At 42.9% G+C, this 15383-nt stretch overlaps 1 protein-coding gene and 2 non-coding genes across 3 annotated transcripts; all 3 read left to right on the top strand.

The window, feature by feature from the left end:
* The first annotated feature begins 1360 nt into the window (after positions 1 to 1360).
* Positions 1361 to 12384, top strand: RPL30 (ribosomal protein L30). Its single transcript, XM_069621409.1, has 5 exons — positions 1361 to 1543; positions 1660 to 1705; positions 2831 to 2976; positions 8921 to 9051; positions 12294 to 12384. Exons 2-5 carry the CDS (start codon positions 1685 to 1687, stop codon positions 12341 to 12343), a joined length of 348 nt encoding a protein of 115 aa, XP_069477510.1. The 5' UTR covers positions 1361 to 1543; positions 1660 to 1684; the 3' UTR covers positions 12344 to 12384.
* LOC138499030 (small nucleolar RNA SNORA72) lies at positions 8598 to 8728 on the top strand. The gene has a single exon (XR_011279082.1). It is a non-coding gene; the product is annotated as a small nucleolar RNA SNORA72 (small nucleolar RNA).
* Positions 10233 to 10366, top strand: LOC138499028 (small nucleolar RNA SNORA72). The gene has a single exon (XR_011279081.1). It is a non-coding gene; the product is annotated as a small nucleolar RNA SNORA72 (small nucleolar RNA).
* Positions 12385 to 15383: the final 2999 nt, after the last annotated feature.

The following is a 15383-nucleotide window of genomic DNA, read 5'->3' as shown; positions in this document are numbered from 1 at the left end:
CCAAACTTTTAGATCCCCTGAGAGGGAGATTTGTTTACAAAAAATCAGGAGCATGACATTTCCCCATTCAATTGCATTGGGGTTAGGGATATTTTAGGAACTTTTTTTTACAGGAAAATCGGAAGTCTCCTGCCTAAATCGGGAGGATTGGCATGTATGTTGAGAGTCGTTTCATGCAACAATGACCCCTCTCAAAGAAGGAGGATGTTGCGCCCGCCGGTGCCTTAGGCCCTGTCACAGGTTCGTTTTGTATATTACATAGCTCTCAACCATTTGTGCTGCAAAGGCGGGTGAAATCACCAGATTTTGTTTTTGGCGGGTGAGACGCCCACTGGAATGAATGGACGTGCACGAGGCTTGGCGGGTCATACAGCCCTTTACAAGGCGGGTGACACCCGCCAAAAGCGTGTGAGTTGAGAGCCATCCATGCCAACCCTCCCGATTTAGGCGGGAGACTCCCGATTTTTCAGTGAACAATCGGGCTAGTTTTCACTGTCTCCCGCCTGAAATAGCTGTTGCCCCAATGCAAGCCTGTGGGGAAATGTTGGTCTCCCGATTTTATTGTGGAAATCTCCCTCCCAGCTGTGTCTGAATGTTGGCATGTATGTGAGAGCTATGATATTCTGAACCCCTAAAGCTTGCAGATGCGCTCCGCCAAGCAATTTCAATGTTTTGCACACGCACTCTCCACATACAAATTCTTTAAACAATTCTATCTCTTACGACAATCAACATTAGTTATAATGGTAAAATCCTTATCTGGCTGCCCAAGCAGCAAAGAAAGAAGAAGGACACAGATGTAGAAGATAAGGGACAGTGTGTTACACAAAAAGACATTTATTCAGAGAAATGCGTTTTTTTGTCATATTTTTTTAATGAGTTTGTAATTGTTATATGCTGCTCAAGTTCTAAGTAAAGAGCGAAAACATAATCCGAGCCTCCAGTCTTGACACAGAATTACCCACTCTGATTTAGAAGAATTTTGACATGATACACCTATTCTTTGTCGAGCTGCTTTTGGAAATCTCCACAGCCAAACTCAAGACATTCACCTTTTTCCTGAAAAAGCATGCATCTATAAATTGAACAAAAAATACATATCCTCAATTTATTTGCTTTCGGTAAAAATAAAAAAATTAAGACATTAGACATTACGTTTCTTTCACCCACATGGGTTTGATACCTTTTCTATTTCTATGACAGGCTGAAAGTTCGTGTGCGTGAGGGTCATACGATGAGCAGGCCAGGGGCCAGGCGGAATACGTTCTTCCTGGTCAGGCAATGTTTACCCGGCATCAGCGCTGGCCAGAGTAGAGCACATTTGCTGGCTTTAACATGGCCTCCTTTTTTGCAACAAAGTACCGCCCTTTTTCAAGCGTTCTCTCTGGTTGACGGCTGCATGCGTTGTAGTAACATTTCAGAAGTCCCGACTTCCTGTTCCATAACAGGCGGAGTCACGCAAGTGCCGCGGGGCGCATGAAACGCAGTGCATTGTGGGCACTCCTTCCTTTCTCTCCCCGGCCATCTTGGCATAGAAACTCTGGTAAGTTTGGGCTCCGGCATCGGGGGCTACTACTTTAGTTGGGGGCGCGTTGGGGCTTTGTACGCGTATGGTGCTGCCAGGGGAGGCTCTGACGTTTCCACGTATGTCTTTTGCAGCTCGTCAGAATCTACCGGCAGCAAGATGGTGGCCGCCAAGAAGACGGTGAGTACCCAGGGGCTCTCACGTGGAGTTACATGGGGTGTGTAATGGGAAAAGCAGGGTCTCTCCGCTCAGCCAATGGCGGAGACCCCTCAGATTTGTAAAATGCTTAAATTGTGTCCGACTGTCAAACACGCTGGCTTCTGTGACAACTCCCCGAGCGGTGCTACTGTAGGGCGTCTGCTGTATATACCCATATAGATGGTATTGCTTGCTATTTAGGAATCGCGACTATATATCGGTCAATAGAATTAGCATATAATTTAGAAACGTATAATTTTCCCCTTCTAAATCGCCTCTGCCCTGGTTGGTTAAATGTCCCCTTTTATCAAAGCAGTGATTTGCATTGAGTTGTAAACACAGCCAAGTCTTCCGCGGGACTCTCGCCCCCCAACAGCACTGGTGCCGAGATGGTGTCTTTAACATCTTCTAAGTATTTACTTATCTTTCTAGTGGCCTAACGTATCCTCTATCCATATGTCCGCCTGTCTGGACCTACGTCATACTTGTCCGGTGGTCTCCACTACAGCATTTTGTTAAAATAATTGTACCCACCATGCCCACAATCTGTCATCGTTGGACCTCGTTTATGTTGGAGCAGGTGGGCTAGCAGGTTGTCGGATCGCTTGAGATTGCCTGTTTTTGCAGTCTGCCAATAGGTAGTGTAAACACGTTGCATTCGAGAGCACAACTGCCGTTCACCACACTTGCGAGGAAATAATAGCACCCGGTGTGCAGCCCCGTTTAATTTCTCTGTTCTGGGGCTAGCTGGAACATGCTCACTACTCCAATGCAGTGTGTAAGAAAGTTCCATGGGCGAGGGAGAGCAAGACCCTGCTGCGTTCGAAGGAACATTAGGAGGGTCTGGCTGAGCAAATCGGCCTGCGTCAAGAAGCCGAACACCATTCACTCTTAAATGTCGATGAGGACATTGCGGAAATCGCATTTACTGCACAAGGAGCATCAGCATAGACTGGCATTAGTGATTAAGGTGAATTGACCTAATTAAAGGACAGGACCGTCACAATAGAACGTTGTACTTGAAAACCAAGTAAGGATCCCTTATATAGTATACGAGTAGTGTTTCTTTGTGATTGATGATTGTGAATATATTGTGTTTCCTATTAGAAAAAGTCCCTCGAGTCTATCAATTCAAGACTCCAGCTGGTTATGAAAAGTGGCAAATATGTGCTGGGATATAAACAGACTTTGAAAATGATACGCCAGGGGAAAGCCAAGCTGGTCATTCTTGCCAACAACTGTCCTGCTTTGAGGTGAGTTCCAAATGCCTTTAATTTTGCTCTTTCTTGAGGGGGTGCAGGCTCGTCTTGTTGCAGTTTGGGTTCAAGTAGCTTTCTCATAACGCTTTGTGCGAAGCGTGCACCATTACATTGCAAGTACTTCAAACGGGCATGTTTGTTAGACTCTCCCTCTTTCAATCTCTCCGCCTCCACCTTGCTGTATGTCTTCAGGTTCCTGGAACGGGGCTTACCGACAAGACACCATGGTCGCCTTGGCCCAGATTTCTCCTCTGTTTTCCCTCTTTCATTCCCCTGATCTCAAGGGTTCTCTGCAGGATCAGGGAAACCTGTAGAGTGCTTCTGAATACTGTACTGGTCCAGATGCACCTGGTTCCCTCCATTCTCCCAAACCTCCTTCTCTAGAGATCACCTGCCATGCTAGTTGCCAGCTGAGGAGCAACTTGCCCAGGGCAGCATGGTCTTTGAAAGGGTTTTAGTAGGTGTTATGATGATGCACTGTGTGGTCTTGGTGAATGGACGCATGCTTTCCATAAAGTGTGGGGGTCTGGAGATGCCCGGTTTTTGCAGGATGGGTTCAATCTTTGGTCTTGTACTGCTGCCTTTACGGGCTCAATGGGCAGCCTTTGAGGCAGTTGGCACAACCTTGGGTGGGAATTTATCGGGTTGCTTTTCCTATAGTCGCATTGTTAAAGGGGTTCACTGTGGATGGCTCATGGTGCAGTCTCTGGTTCGGCCCTCTCCACTGGTACTTTGTCTTCTGGGTCCTGGGCACAGCGGATGCAGAGTTCCTTGCCTTAAGGCTCTTGTTCATGGTTTCCATCAGCATTGCCAGGAAAATTGGGTGTTCTATTTGCTCGCCTTTCAAGTTCACCCTCAATCTTTGGTGCTGCAATGTAATCTGCCTTCAGGCTACCTCTGTTTCAACTGCCCAATGACATTGTCTTCCTGGCCCTACCTGCTGACCGTTCGGAAGCCGGTGCTGAGACCGTGGCTGAGCTTGACTGTGGTGAAGTGCTATTGACTTGCATTAGTAGGATAGATGTTCCATACATAACCAGTTTAATACCGCAGACAAATCTGAGTGCGGGACCGGGATTCGAAACCTGTACCTGTCCTGCTATCTTCTAGTCCCCTGTTGGTATAATAGTCTTTTTACTGTTATGGGACGACTGGCTGGGGATGATGTCTTTAACTCAGTTATTGCTTGAAGGTGGTCATCTGGCATAGTTTTACTTGGGTCCACCCCCTTCTCAGGTTTGGTTCAGGACCAATCAACTAGGGGTGTCTACGTCCTGGGGTCATTGCTATCTATATTCATGGTACACAGACAGATCAAGCTTTTGCGCTCGATGGTCAGCCAAGCTGATGAGTATTCTGATTTAATAAAAAAGCATTGGGTGTGCTGCATACTGATTGTACCAGTTTTTATTGCCATGTATGCCAATTGTGCCGGTCTTTGGTACAGAAGAGGGCCGTGGCATAACATTTTTATTTTACATGCCGGTAATCTTAATGACAATGACCATACCTGCTCAGTATCTATGCCTACCCTGAGGGTATTGGTCCGATTTCTTGGGTATGGGTTTCTGCGACAGTTGGGTTAAGTATCTGGAAGAAGATAAGGGTGGAGCCACCAGATTAATAGACTGGTTGAGAGAACGCCCTTAGTAAGAGTAGGACTAGTGTTGATGGAAATTACTGGTAATTCTGCCCACATAACAGCTACATACATTTGACATTACAAACTGCTTGATGTATCCATAATAAGTTTTATTAAAGGCAGTTTTATGGATCCTTTGACATGAATTGTGTATTTGGGCTGTAGCATTGGCTTTTGTTTCTGTATTGTAATTATCAGCGGCGTCCCAGGACCTATTTTAATGTATCTTAATTAGTACTTGCTCTAGATGCTGGCCTCTGCAAAAATGTTTGACGCTCATGTTTCACTAAACTCTCCCCAAAACGTCTGATACGTTAATTAAAGGGTTCCTTTTTAAATTAAAAAAAAGCTTCATGCCTGATTCCAGCTTCTAAGCACGGGATAGGGTTTCAAAACTGCTTCTCGGCATGGTCTTGTTTACAAGACAGTTAGCTGCCCCTGAGCTATCCCAACACTTGTGCTACACAATAAAGCCTCCCCCAAAAGGGATTTGAGAAATTTGCAAGCTGGTTTATATTATGTTCTACTTTGTACCAGCCTCACAAAATGTACCCACAAATTCTGCAGCAATATTGCAAGACCAGTTACTTTACCTTTTACGTTTACTCTGCCTCTAGAGGTACGTTTGTTGCGACTTTCCTGAGTTTGCTATTCGGTGGCGGTCAAACTTGTTTGCATTTACAAAAACGGGACTCTTTACTGTTTAGTTCTTTTGAACTTGGTTTTATTCTAAGTTTAATGTAATTTTACAAACTTGATGCTCCTTGAGCTGATTTGCTGCTTGCACAATACCCGAAGCATGGGCAAAATTGTAGTAGGTTAGTAAGTAATGTAGATATTAAGTGATCAGAATTTATTCCGGTATCCTGTTGTGGCAGCGGTTCATATATGGTTGGAATTCGAAGTATGAGATTTGAAATAAAGGGTCTATTATGGTGATCCAATTAGTAACTTAAATTGTGGAATTATTTTGCAATGTTTTGTCCGACTTATTTTAATCTGTAGTCTTTTCTGAATTTTATGGATCATCTACCCATATACACAAATATCAACAAAGTGGACATAAACGGTTGTTTGACTTTCTTCGTTCAGAATGTTTAATTCCCATTCCGGTGACTTAATATATTTCTGTAATATTCTCAAAACTGGCTGTATTGAAGGATTCGGTTGGTGGGCCGCCCCTTGTAACAACCCACTTGGTTATGCCGGCACCACTTGTAAAGATGGTAGAAGAAATTGCTTTGGGTGCACCAGGCGAGAAAGTCTCTGACCCTAGACAGGACTCGGCTGGAGTCAGGTTTAAAGCGTGGGATTTGCACCACCAGAAATGCTCGCAAAAAAAAGATTTGCCTGCAAATGATTTGAATCGCCTCTCTGAGAGTTCGAATAGATACCCCTTGAATAGACGACATACACTTTCTTTAATGCATGCAATCCCAAACCTAAGACGTATTGACTGGAATTTGTGTATGAGGATTGTTCAGACACAGTAAAACTGCACCTAGGTCATTCGTTACTAAAGAGATGATCATGGCAGAAAGTTTTTTTTTTTTAGGTCTGGGATTTGAAGTCACTCACACAGGCCAGTCAATTTCAAGTTACACCAATTTATCCAGATAAGAGCTGAATGGTGCGCGGTTTAGCTGGAACGCACCACTCCCATATGTACAGCTCAAGAGGGTACAAACGGGAACCGACTTGTAGGAGGTCGGAGGGCTCCTGGAGGAAAGGTGACAGTAATAAATGGGAACAAGATCGTAGGGGAAACGCACCACACATGGTGGTCTAATTGGCTTCCTGGTACTCTAGGGGCTTCAGGAATATTAAATAATCGAGATCTTTGTCATTTGATATCGTGTATTTACAAGAAACACTCCTGCAGGATCCCCCTATTATAGAGGGCTTTGAAGTTGTATATAGCAGGGCCCTATGGGGAGAAAAGGGAAGGCCTTATGGTGGCTTGACGGCTATCGAGCAATCTCAAGGGGTTTCTATTAAAAAAAGTGACTTGATGGGGCTGGTGGCACTCTTGATCTGGCAGGAAGAGGAGTTTGGTACACTCAGCAAATGCCCATTGATGATTGTATATTTTAACCTTTTAACCTGCACCAAGAACAATTGGAGGAGGCTCTTGGCTCTTTCCTTCACACTGTTGGGGGGGGGGGGGGGGTCCAGAAGAAGGGGCTTCACTTATAGTTGAGGGGATTTTAATGCTTAGATTAGATAAGTGTTATATGGCACCGAACAAAGCCTGTGGCAAAGGACTGATGCTGGGGGGGGGGGATAATTGTTCAAGAATTTGAAATCTGGGACTTGGTAATAGTGAATGGGAATGCTCAAGAGGACATTCCCCTGAATTGTTCTTGGCACAATGGGTCCTGGAAAACAACACTAGATTATGTATTTGTTTCGCAGGATTTAGCAATGAGGGGGGTGGGGTTCTCTGGTAATAATTTGAATTTGAGCGACTATTCTTTGCTGGTGTACAGCATTGCTCTGCCTACGAGGTTAGATGGGTACCAAAAATGGCTAAAGCCTTTCTTCGGAGAATTTCTAGCGTATCCATAGAAAGGGGGGCTTTTTTGGGTTCTGCAGTAGGCTTCACTGTATACAGGAGGTATTGGGTAGTTTAACTACGGACAGACATTTAAAGAAAGGGGTGGACAAGTGCGGTAATTCCCATGCCTTTGATTTGGAGTTACAGGCTTTTAAGTAACCACTGCACAGAGAAGTGAGGAGGTTAAAGAAGGTTTTAATAGCTGGTTACAACAGGGCGGTACGCAGGCTAAGGCAGGAGTACAAATTGCCTCCCCTTCACCCAGTTTCTGTATAGTACATCAGTGATGCTGGCTTGTATGGCAGGGAACACAGGCAGATTTGGCGGCTAATAAAGCCTCAAGGGAGAGAATGCTTTGTACCGTCTCACTCGATTTCGGAAGAAACTTGGGTGAAGCATTTTTCTCAATTGTATGTGAAACCAGGGGTCAACAGTCCATTAGTTTGATTTCAGGCCAGGTGGACAGGGGCACTTAAATGGGGTCTGGAGGACATTATTTACCTGATAAAAAGGAGCAGGCGTTATAACGCCCTGGGACCCGATTACCTTTCTAATGACATTTAAAGATAATACTTAGGCCAGACATCCTGTTTATCAGATTTATTTCCAGTATCCTTGTTAATAAAGTGTTCCCTGATACTTGAAACCCATAGTTTGGATTTTTAAAGGTGGAGATGGGTCGCCTCTGGTTGCGCACAAATATTGGACGAAATGGGTATATCCCTAGATGTACTGAGATCCACACCAAAATTGTCCAAGACAAAATTGTTAATGTGTGGTTTAAATTAAGAGAATCCTTAGTCCAACACAAATGTTTTGGGGATAATTTCGACCAGGCAATCATATTTTAACACAAGCACCCCTCACAGCACTTTAGGTTTCAAGTGTTGAGATTTAGGTTAAATCTAGTGCTAACACACATTCTGGGCTAGCGAAATAACAATGCCCGGGACCAGAGACTGTTGTGACTGTCACACACACACACATCGACTCTGAAGCATTGGTGTGCAGTGTCTGACCCTGTGGACTTTGTAACAATTTTATGCCTACAGAAGATCTTTGGGGAAGGATTTTAAATTGTAATGAGTTGAGCTTATCCATTCATATTTGTTTCTAGAGGCTTGTGCGGTGGATTTTGGCATGATTTATGTTTTTATTTAATTGTAGTTTTGTACTGTAAAACATATATTTCTGTAATATAAAGGTGCAAAGGAATGTTCATCCATAAGGATACCCCCGGTCCACACCGCCCCAAAAACTTTATTTAATTTTGCCTTTCTTCCGTTAACGGAAGTGTGATTACCGTAACATATTGACGATGCTATTTCTGCATGGGATTTAAAGGAATGCTTAGGTAATTGAAAGATGTAGCTGTATTGTTACTGATGTACTGTATTCGTTTTGTTGCATAATTAACTGCGAATATATTCTCGCCGGGTTGATCTGTCGTGGTCAGGTCCGGGCTAGACATTCGCTATATTAAAACTTAGCAATATGTAATTGGAGCTAGTTGTCTAGTTCTGCTTCTATTTTTGCAAGTAACATGCTATTCTTTGTGTATTCGTCTTTTTTTATGACGTTTGCCAGACTTAATAGGTATCTTTCTTCATTGACTGGGTTAATGAGCTAATTCTAATTGTAATATGAATTGCAAATGCAGCCTCCTATTTTTATTTGTGAACATGTGCGCCCATAATTGTAGGGTGACTTTTTTTTTTTTTTTTTTTCTTCCCCTTTAGGAAATCTGAGATTGAGTATTATGCCATGTTGGCAAAGACTGGTGTGCATCATTACAGTGGCAACAACATTGAACTTGGAACAGCTTGTGGAAAATACTACAGAGTATGCACATTGGCAATCATTGATCCAGGTTAGTAGCTGACTTTGCATGTTACTTTTAGTCTGTTAACTAGAAACCCAGATTCCTGGCTTGATGGTAGTTTCCCAGAGTACGTGAATTTTGAATGGTTCGGGGATAAGATTCAGGTTAGCACAATACCAAAGCAGAAATGTCTTTCTCGTTTTGGAGCCTTGCCCCGTTGCCCATGCTCCAGGTAACTGTGGTTTACTTGGCACCGTTTTTTAAAATAGATTTTTAGTACTGAATTCCCCTTGAAATCCCTAGTTTAAATTCAGACCCTTGTTTTTTGGACAATGATAGTGAGGCTACAATTGCCAGCCCAAGTAATTGAGGGTAAAGAGTGGTAAAAATGGGTATACTATATGTACTACTAAATCATGCAGCGCAATATCCTTTTATTCACGATTTCAGCATTTAATCCTAGGCCCTGAAAGTAAATTTGCATCCAACAACCCTGCTGGACTGTGTATGTCCATATGGATGTCCACCAATCCCCTTGTTCATTCTTAGTTGTAGTGACTTCCCACGGCATATAGCCCGTTAACTTCTAGGAGCTACGAGCTACTCTTTTCTGTCGTCTGTTTGTGCAGCATGGTGACTCAACCAGTCTTGGGTGCTAAATTAATAATCCAGCCAATTCCTTCAGAATCTAGCACCCTTTTAACTTCCTGCTTTGTTCACTAGTGTGACCTTCATTAACAGTCGTTACCTCTCCATACACCTCACAAACTTGACACAACCAGACCTCTACAGCACCACAACCCGCACCTACTTCACAAAAGCAAAACAAACCGCACCGAACCTCGCAAAAACGGCACATGACGGCCAACTTCCGAAAATAGCCTCAGTGAACGGTGCTTCCGAACTGAAGCTGCCAACAGTAAAGGCTCTCCTCTTTTTCTGCTCCTCCTAACCACCCGTCCTCCCCTTATATTACAGATATGCGTGAGCGCCTGGCGACCACATGATATCGGTGCCCAATATAAACCGTTAACATTAACTAAAACACATCTTGGAAACTAGCTGCAGGGAAAACATATCTTCAAGCATGTGGGGGAATATTACAATAGCTAGTGCCTACTTGAGTAGTTTGTGTTGAATACTTTTTCCTTAATGTATTGGCAATGCTTATTCTGCATTGAAGTGAAAGCTATAGCTGCATTGTTACTGATTTATAGTTGCGTAATTAGCTGCGAATATATTCTCGCCGGTTTGATCTGTTGTGGTCAGGTCCGGGCTAGACATTCGCTATATTAAAACTTGCAATTTGTCATCGGAGCTAGTTCTTTATCTAGTTCTACTTATATTTTTGCAAGTTACATGCCTTTTTTTTTTTTTTTTGCATAAAGATCGTTTGTGACGTATTTGCTAGACTTAATTATCATTTTTCTTTCACTGGGTTAATAAGCGATTGGAGTTAAAATTGCCCGTGTATCGACCACCTTTTGGCACTATCCCAATAATTTTGCTACTGAGAATCTTGCATACTCTACTGCGCACCCTCCAGATGACAGCAGTTTTAAAGCTTATAGCACATCCATTTTTTTTAAACTGCAATATAAAATGGCTTTGGAAAGGGGAATATTATCGGACCCAATTTCATTCGTTTGAAAGGACCAAACAAAATTGCATTTGGGTGTCTGGTTCCTACAGCCCCAGTCTCCCCCCCCCCCCCCCCCCTCCCCCCATGATACATTTAGATACTTTGAACCCCACCCCACCCCCGTGCAAGCAAATACCTTGCTAGTACTATTGTTTGCAGGACTAAATCCTTGCAGCCCTAACCAGGGAGTAGTTTTGGCCAACTCTGCACCTCCTCACACCCGTTCCTGCTCCAACCCCACTTTATTGGGTTGTGTTCCAATGTTTTGGCTTTTTTTACGTAATCGTGGCAGAATCACTGGTGCAATGTTTTTTGGCTTTTTTTACGTAATCGTGGCAGAATCACTGGTGCAATGTTTATGGACCACGAAATATGATGTGATCATGGGTGGGAGGGGTCAAGGGGCATCTTCCCAAGACATCTGAGGGGTTTGGAGAGGGCACTGTTTTCCAGTCATTGAACGCATTGCAACTACTTGGCATGCCAGTTACCCATTTGGGCCAAATATTTGTTCTGCCTATAATTTAAAAGTATAGAAATACAATATAGAACACAGCATTCCAACTCCAAAGGTGAGTGATTAAGAGTTTCACTTATGTTGTATTTGGAGCCAAAACTGAACCAGTGCAAGTGTGTAGCTGAGTTGATGACCGTTCATGCGGCACACTCAGAAGATGGGGCGGGGGGATTGACAAAACTGCCAAAGAATACAGTTCAGGCTGTATAATTGGACAATGTTGGAATAGATTTTTTTTCCTGCTAATTTTTCTTACAAAGGTGTCGCTACCACTTCATTCTCACCACCCCTGTTCTGGGTACCATCACGTCTAATCTGCATATTCAGCAGAAACCTGTGCCTTAGAGTTGTATTCCTGCGGACTGGATCTGTTTTTAATTCGTTATACCAGTCCTATTTGGATATGATCTTTAAATTATTGTTCTCCATAGTAATCTCCACATTGTTTTTAACGACCACCGTTTTTTTCATTGCTTTAAAATTCGGCCATTGTCTGTAGAGATCCCTCTTCAGAAGCTTGCATAATTTTTAATGAAATCTATGCATCTCCTATCGTACTCCAACCATGCCAAGCTAAATACGTATTAAGGGCATTGGGGTATTTTTAGGCACTCCCTAATGCCAGAACTGCCTTCAATATTAAGATGTTACGCAGGCACTCCTTTTTCAAGGTGGGGTGGAGAGAAAAGCCACATTTTGCAATGGACTCCCCTGAAGAAAACTGTAGCACCAATTTGTTTTGGGCTCTTTATGACCATTTCTTGTTGGGATTACCCGTAAAAATGTCTAACCCAGGTATTTTAAACTCTCATACAACTTTGGGGACTGTATTGATAAGCCAAGCACATTTGATGGGTTTTTGCAAATAACCTTATTGTGTATATGTTTTGCCACTGACCACAGATGTTTACGTAAAGCATTTTGTTAGTTCCTTTGTGGCAAATGTGCCTCCTTTAGCTACTGAAGGCTTTCAGAATGTCTGCAAACTGCTCTCGTAACTTAACGTGAAAGCCGAGAACTCTTGGATATGTAATGTAGCTTAATGTTTCAATGCTTTTATAAACTGATGACCTTTTTAAGCATGCTTTTATTTCATAGGTTGATCATTTCGGTTTATCTTTCTCATTTTAGGTGATTCTGATATCATAAGAAGTATGCCAGAGCAGACCGGTGAAAAGTAAACTCTGATGAACTTGTTCTCAATAAAACTGGTTTCAGAAAACTTGCTGCTCTTAATATTTTTATTTCCAATCCATTTGTGATGGTTACTATTAGTTCGATAGAATTCAGTACTTGCATCGAGGGGTGGGTGGCGGTGCCGTTGTCAAGAATTCTAAAATTGTAACTGCTGCAGACCGGAGAAGGATGTATGGCCGCTATGTGGAGTGGATGAAGCAACCAAACAGTGACTCATGCTACGACATACTGTTTTTAAAAGTGTAATGCAAAACCACTACAGCTGGAATCAAAAGCCCATGTAGTTTCATTTTTGCTTTGGGTTTTTAGCACTGCCTGTGAATTACAAGATTTCATTTTTCTAGGAAATCAAATCTGTCAAATACTGTCGGGATTGATTTCACAGCTGATAGTTCACTACATACTAGGTAGCTGCTGATCTTCACGCCTTTAAGTATTTAGGCGTAAAAAACGCGAACGTTTTCGCAGTCTGATTACTGACCTACGTTTGAAGCTGTGGTGGTGTGTGCAGTATCTTATCGATTGCTGCTAATTAAAGGTGTCACGTAATGTGGAGTGTTTATTGGACTTGCATTACTGCTGCTGTATGTTCATGATGGTGATTCCTTAACTTATTGCATTCGTGTGCTTCAAATGGTTATTAGGGCTTGTATACCACTGCTTCTACCATTTCAGCTTTTGGTCCTGCAAGAGAATTGGTTCAAGACTTATGCGCTGATCTGCAAAAACCCACTCTGCAGAGTTATCATTGAAGTATTTCAGTTGTGCCAGATGTGGCCTTGTGATTTGGGTGGGAATAAGTCTGTGGGCATGAAGTGTTTTTAGCTGTTGTGCTGTTAGTGGCTGCAGGCTTTAATTTTCACCAGCTAGTGGTGAGTGTTAATCCACTCTTGGTGAGTGGCGATTGACATGCTGCTTTGCACGTGGTGGAATGCTGAGGGGGTGGGTGACTTTATGCTTGGCCATCTTGCAATTTGAAATGTTTGCATAGCGTCTGCCCAGGTTCTTTGAAGCATTGGCATGGAGTGAGTGTTGGGGAGGTTTGGCAGGATGTTTGGTGTGGGAGGCTTGGTGAGTTTCTATGTGTTTTTTGGTTTATGGAGTTTGGTGGGCTGATTAATCGGAATATCTCGTATAGTAATTGTTGTACATCTAATCTTGTCAGATGCATTTGTCTGTTTTATGTTAGGCTGATTAGGTCTGTTATCCATGGCCTCTTTCAGCATTTGCTTGGGGCTGAAAAGTAGTTTACCTGCTGTTTGGTAGGGATTTCTCCAGTTATCTGAATTTATGCCTGGAAGTCGGGCTGTGAGTGCTTTCTGTAAGGGGAGGTGGGTCTTGGAGCCTGTATGGTAGTTGAACCATTATCTCCCTGTTTCCCAATGTAGCGAGTCATGCAGCATTGCTATATTGAAGGGCCTTTTTTGGGCAAACGTTTATAATTTCACTTTGGATAAATGCTGGCCCCTCACCAGGTAATCCTGAGTAATTCATAGTGCGCTGTAATGCGTTTCTTTGCTTGGTTACTCTACGGTCTGTAGTGTTGGTGCGTTATGCTCTTTTTGTCTAGTTGAAGGCCAGTTTTCATGTTGAAATAACTAGAGCTGTCCTGGGATATCCCACTAGATCACGTAATCTGTGCTTGGCTAGTCACGTGATGTGGTTGTGTGGAGTTTGTGCAGAAAGGCTAGAAGGGGCTGGATACAGCTAATCCATTGGATGAAATGAAGCATTACTTGAACAGCACGTTGCCTCCTAGTTTCTATCTGGATTTGGAGTTTAAGGATTGGGGGCTTTTTCCACATCGCCTTTAGTATTGATGCTTGTGGTGATGGGTTTTTTGGGGGCTGGGGGAGGGGCAGAGCAGACAATGATTTCGAGTCGTTGGATTCAAGTTTTTTGGCCATGAAGGAGACCAATTTAGGACATTTGGTCCAGTTGGCTTTTGTTGTAGGGAAGTTTAAGTGCATTTGCATGCAAGTCTATCATTTTAGTCTGTGATGTGGATTTTGAAGCGGTGATGAGATTCAGCTATGTGATTCTTCACAGGTGATATGGAGGGTTCTTGACGGGTGGTTTATATTATGAGCAATGAATTGGTGCAGTTGTCAAGGAGTTTCTTAGTTTCAATCAAAATGGTATGGCTTTCTGTCAAATGCTGGTGAGATTTCGAGTAGAATGGAGGGTTCAGGATTGGATTTGGCAGTATGTGCTTATTTTCAGGTCCTTACAAAAAGTACTGATTTGACTCTTCTCATTTGGTCAAACAGACAAATGATCAGGATGTTGATTTCTACATGGTCCAGGAGCTGGGTGTAGACGAGAAGGGCCTGATGCAGGAGTGTTTATTTCCTTTTTCTTTTTTTCCCCTGTGTTCCTTCTATTTTGTGAAGCGGTTTGGTGTAGGCTTTTAGAAATCATGCAATACCACTTGTGCCGGGGTGAATTAATTGGTTCACAATACGATTAAGTAGTCTGTTGGGCCTTTTTTGCATAACTTTTTCACTGGTGTAGAGCAATCTGGTTTAGTGAGGAATCTTAAGCTGCTACGTTTTGGTGGGTTTGTAATGAGCGGACCATTTTTCAACTGTTTGTTTCCATTGTGCTTGCATCTCACTAAACCTTTTCGCCTAGGTCGTCAGTGTTTGCAATGCTGTTCTGGTTACATTGCAAATGGCTGGATTCTTTAATTTCCTGGTGAGCTGGAACTTTCTTCTGTGGGTAAACCGCTGGCCTTTTCAATGTAGTTTCTTTGCAATTAGGAATATTGACTTCTATTGGGACTATTTTTATTAAGTTCTAGTGTTCCCTTCCAAGTGAATGACTATTTTGACGGCTTCCTGTTTGTTGAAGTCTTTGAGAATCCAGGTGTGTATCATGCATGCACCTTCATCTGGCTACTTTCATCCATTTAGGCTTCAGCTTGATCTCCAGTTTTTAGGTCCTAATTTCATGCTGTTTTGCTGATTGCTGTTAGTGGGTACCATGGTGTGTGTGAAATGGCAAGGTAACGATCATCCCATT

Source organism: Ambystoma mexicanum, chromosome 5q (assembly GCF_040938575.1).
Source record: "Ambystoma mexicanum isolate Mex_15411 chromosome 5q, UKY_AmexF1_1, whole genome shotgun sequence".
NCBI classification, from domain to species: domain Eukaryota; kingdom Metazoa; phylum Chordata; class Amphibia; order Caudata; family Ambystomatidae; genus Ambystoma; species Ambystoma mexicanum.
The sequence above is the reverse complement of the archived record's forward strand: the minus strand, read 5'-3'. Positions and strand labels throughout refer to the sequence as shown.

Coding starts and splice junctions, on each gene's coding strand:
- RPL30 (XM_069621409.1), top strand. CDS start 1,685: ATGGTGGCCGCCAAGAAGACG. Junction 1,706..2,830: donor TGGTGGCCGCCAAGAAGACG/GTGAGTACCCAG, acceptor GTTTCCTATTAG/AAAAAGTCCCTCGAGTCTAT. Junction 9,052..12,293: donor ATTGGCAATCATTGATCCAG/GTTAGTAGCTGA, acceptor TTCTCATTTTAG/GTGATTCTGATATCATAAGA.